This window comes from Lupinus angustifolius, unplaced genomic scaffold (genome assembly GCF_001865875.1).
Source record: "Lupinus angustifolius cultivar Tanjil unplaced genomic scaffold, LupAngTanjil_v1.0 Scaffold_553, whole genome shotgun sequence".
Classification (NCBI taxonomy): domain Eukaryota; kingdom Viridiplantae; phylum Streptophyta; class Magnoliopsida; order Fabales; family Fabaceae; genus Lupinus; species Lupinus angustifolius.
The window spans coordinates 37060-41710 of NW_017727896.1; the positions used below are offsets into that span (position 1 = coordinate 37060).

The 4651-nt window shown below is 31.8% G+C and overlaps 1 protein-coding gene across 1 annotated transcript; it reads right to left on the reverse strand.

The window, feature by feature from the left end:
- Positions 1-898: 898 nt before the first annotated feature.
- LOC109341647 (subtilisin-like protease SBT4.9) lies at positions 899-1585 on the reverse strand. Its single transcript, XM_019579591.1, has one exon. It carries the CDS (start codon positions 1583-1585, stop codon positions 899-901), a length of 687 nt encoding a protein of 228 aa, XP_019435136.1.
- Positions 1586-4651: the final 3066 nt, after the last annotated feature.

Genomic DNA, 4651 nt, shown 5'->3' on the forward strand with positions numbered 1-4651 from the left:
ATCCATAAGCATATTCACCAGCATCATCCTTAAAACCCTTCATAGATTTTGCTGAAGTCATAAGAGCAGATATGATTGCTGCTGGTGACCAATCCGGGTGAAATGTTTTCAAATATGCACCTATTCCAGCAACATGAGGGCATGACATAGATGTCCATCATATTATGCTATATTTTGTAGATCTTTTATCAAATTTTTTTCCAGAAGGAGAACCATATGGTGAAAATGAAGCTAAGATATCCACTCCCGGGGCGCTTGTATCTGGTTTCAAAATTTCTAAAACAATTGTATTTGGCCCACGTGAAGAAAAATCAGCTACCATTGGAGCATTCATATCTTTATTTTCCTCACTCTTCAATATTTCAGCTTTTGGAATATTTGTTGAATTCGTGTATGATTTCAGTTTTTCATACTCTATGGAAGATAACACCAATGAAGGTATTGGAGTCACAGAGTTTGATCCACTATTGCTAAATTCCTCTGTGATTGATCCAATTGGGTGCCCACCATGATAATTAGGATCTTTGCTATTTCCACATAAGACTATTTTTCCATTCACCAAATGGTTATCTAAACATTCGCATATATTAGCAGTATCCTCTAAACATTTTTTTGAATCACCATTTTTTTTAGCAATGAAAAACTTTGTTCCATTTGACGAGAAAAAATTTATTGATCTACCTATCAGTGTCTTTCCATTCCCCAGAACTACCTTATCAATAAATCTTTGGTATATTGTACTTGCAGCTACCGTAAGTATCCACGGTGCTACACTCGAAATAGTGCTCAAAATAGGACCGTTATTGCCTGCAGCATTAACTGTTAGTATCCCTCTTGCCATAGCATGGAATGAACCAATTGCAATAGGATCTTTATTGAATGGAAGTATGTAAGAACCTCATAGTGAAACTGAAAGTAAGCTTACACCATCAGCTATGGCATTATCGAAAGCAGCCATGATAGCATGAGAAGTGCATCCCAATTCACCACAAACTTTATATGCAGCAATTCTTGCTGATGGAACTCCACCTCTTGCAGTACCTTGTGCAAGTCCATAAAATCTTGCACTAGGAACATTATTTCCCGCAACTATTGATGCAGTATGGGTTCCATGTCCATCAATGTCTCTAACAGACTCATCAACATAAAATATCGCACCGATAATCTTCTTATTGCAAGTAAAGTTCTTACCACCAGCATAAGTACCCTTCCAAGATTTTGGAATAGGACCAAAACCTTGATGATTGAAACTATCAGATTCGGGCCATATACCAGTGTCAATAACTCCAACAACAACATCACTCTCTATAGCACGACTTCGTTTGACTGACTCAGGAAATCCAATGAAGTCCCACGACCGAGTTGTGTGTAATTGGAGATTTCGGCTTGGGAAAACTGAGACTACACATTCCATCTGAGAAAGCTTTTCCTTTTGTTGGTTAGTGAGCATTGCAGCAAACCCATTGAAACTTCTCTTATAACTATGGATTAAGGAATTTATTGAATCATTTTCATCAAAGACTTGTTTCATAACACTTAAATGGTGAGAGGTTGGAGAATATTGTGTCTTAGGAAGTGAGCCCATATACACAATATGAGGTTTTGGATTATCTTTCCTAGCATCACACTTTGGAAAAAATGTGCAGGCCAAAATGAAAGAGATACAAAAGAAAATGGAACAATACTCGGTCATTATTCAAGTTTAATAATTGAGATAATGAATGATACAATAAATAAATAAATATATATATATAAATAATTGTATGTATTACAATTACCATTATTTTCCATGTCCTCTTTAATTTTTTTCTTTCTAATTTCTTTTTTCTATTTACTAGGTAAGACTATAAATTAAAATATTTCTTCTTCAATTCAAACATATTCTCATTTGACTCAAATACATTTTTTCTAATTAATCATATCAAGTAACACACTCTTTGAAACAATAGATGTCTTCCCTCCTTTTGTAGGAGTATATCTATTGTCCCATAAAATATACCACTCAATGTGCCAACAAATTTGATTGATCATAAAAATACAAATACGTAATCATTAAACTTTGAACTCAAATACAATTTTAAATTAATCATAACAAATGATATATGAAATGACATAAATTTTTGGGACAACATATATACTCTTCCTTTTATAGTCCTTTTTCCATGTAAACTTCAGTGCTTTATTGCAATTCTTTGAATTGAACCATATAAATTTTATTGGACTAATTAGTAAATAAATCAATCTTGAAAGGAAAAAGTCTTAGAGAAAATCATCTCTATTCATATGTTTTAGACATAAAGTTTTTTCTATTTGTTGTGAGAAATTCTAAATAAAAACATGAGTAAAATATCCACTGTTATTTTAATGTTTTTAAATGGTCAATATATTATCTTTCTTTCACGTGTATTATTTTAATTGATTTATTTAAGAGTTAATGATAGTTAACACACAAAATAATGAATTATGTATTGAAAATATAAAAAATTCATACACTATCAATACACATATATTAAACTATTAAAATATTCTCTTGAATTGAAACAAATACTCATTTAAAATTGGTTTAGTCAATTAATAATATTTAATCTATTGATGTTTTCCTTTTTAGTCATTTTTTTATTGTCAAAACGTTTTCACTCAATTAATGACATTTAATTTATTCGACAAGACATTGGTCTAGGGATGGCAATATGAGCTGTCAGATGTGGATAGTGTTTTCATGTTACTAATCCCGCAATGTTTGTAGGTACGTGTGCGGATAGCGGATATTTGCGAGTACCCAACGTGTTTTTAATTTTAACTATATATTTATATACTTTGTAATAATCAGTATATAAAAATAATTATCACATGAATCATATTATATTTATATGATAAATTTATAATCATAGTAAAATATGTATAATTTATTATGACATAATAATAAAATATATGATATATAATCTTAAAATAATAGTAAAAACCTATAACATATATAAAAAATTAATTAAAAACTAAATTTATAAATTTGTGGGTCCATGGGCGAGTATGATAAAACTTATCCCACCCATAAATTTTTATTGTGGGTACTCATTGCGGGTATTTCTGTGAGTACTCATGGGTCAGATTTTTTTGTTATCCCTACTTGGTCTATTGTTATAAGACTTCAATAAATATCCACATAGACAAAAAAGTCAAACATTTGATTTTTGAGAATGATACTTGTTATGAGAAGTAATCATTCATTTCGAAAGAGATTAATTACTTAGGTGAGGAAATACCTTAATTATACGAAACAAACTTTCATTCTTTGTTCAAAGTCTTTCATTTAAACCATATAATTGTTTTTTGCTTAGTTAAGAAATAAATAAATCATATAAGGGTGAGTGATACTTACAATGTTAATATGATAAGAGGATTGAATTATGGACATATACTAAAGAAAAATATGTTAATATTTATCTACGTTTAAATGTTTTATATTTGGAAAGAAGTATCTAAAAAAAGTTTTTCAATCGTGTCTAATACTTTATAAGAAAAATCAGTTTTGGGATGTTAAGTCAAATATATCTAGCGGCTAAGATCATCCATGTAGTTATATGTCTAGTAACATGCGTTTAATGACCATCGTTTTCAACATGGATAGAAATATTCGCTTGTCCAATCATTTAAACTTCCTTCAAATAATTTCTAGCACATTCATTTTAAATGATTAATGTATCAAACATGTCTTGGTAAAAGAAACATACTATTCTTGGAATATAATTTTTTTACTCTGTAACCTCGTTGTAGACAAAGAAGGTGAATTTGCACACATATATAAAGAATAATGAAAAACATATTTGAACAAGATGTTATTACTTAAAGTGTGTAGGTTAAGGGATGGTAATGAGTATCCATATTCGTGGTACACTTAAAAAATACCTACAATACTTTCTAACATCACAGTCTCCATTGAAGAGGATAAAATAATTTGGAAAGGCTCCAATGATGGCACCCTTATATTAAAGGACTCCTACAATTGTGTTGCTCAAACTACCAATGCTCCTAATTTGTGTAAGCACATCTGGTCTCCCTCAATACCTCCATCTCACTCCTTCACCATATGGAGGTTGCATTATGGTAAAATGTCCGCCGATGATAATTTGCAAAAGCGTGGTTGTTCTATGGCCTCCATATGCAGTCTCTGCAAGACAACAACTGAATATGCGCATCATCTATTCATGACTTGCCCTTTTGTCAAGCCAATCTGGAACTGGTTGAGCAGTGTTTTCAGCATCAATTTAAACCTCTCTTCCATTTCTGAATTGTTGAAAGTCTGTGACCTGCCTTGGAGTCCTCAACTAAAAGGGGTAATATCTGCTTGTATCATTCACGCTATTAATGTCATATGGCAATGTAGAAACAAAACAAGATTCACATATAAGTCTTTCACACATGCTCAAGCTATCTCTAAAATCAAGCTGGCAACTGCGCTTTCTGGAAATCATGCAACTCGTTATGCTTTCAAGTCTTTGAAGGAGTTTCAAATTCTCAAAAGCCTTAACATCTCCATCAACTATAGCAAAGCTTCTAGTATCATTGAGGTCTTCTGGTACCCACCTTCCTTATCTTGGATTAAAATTAATTCTGATGGTGCTGCAAAGGGTGCTCCTGGGCACTCGGGGGGGGG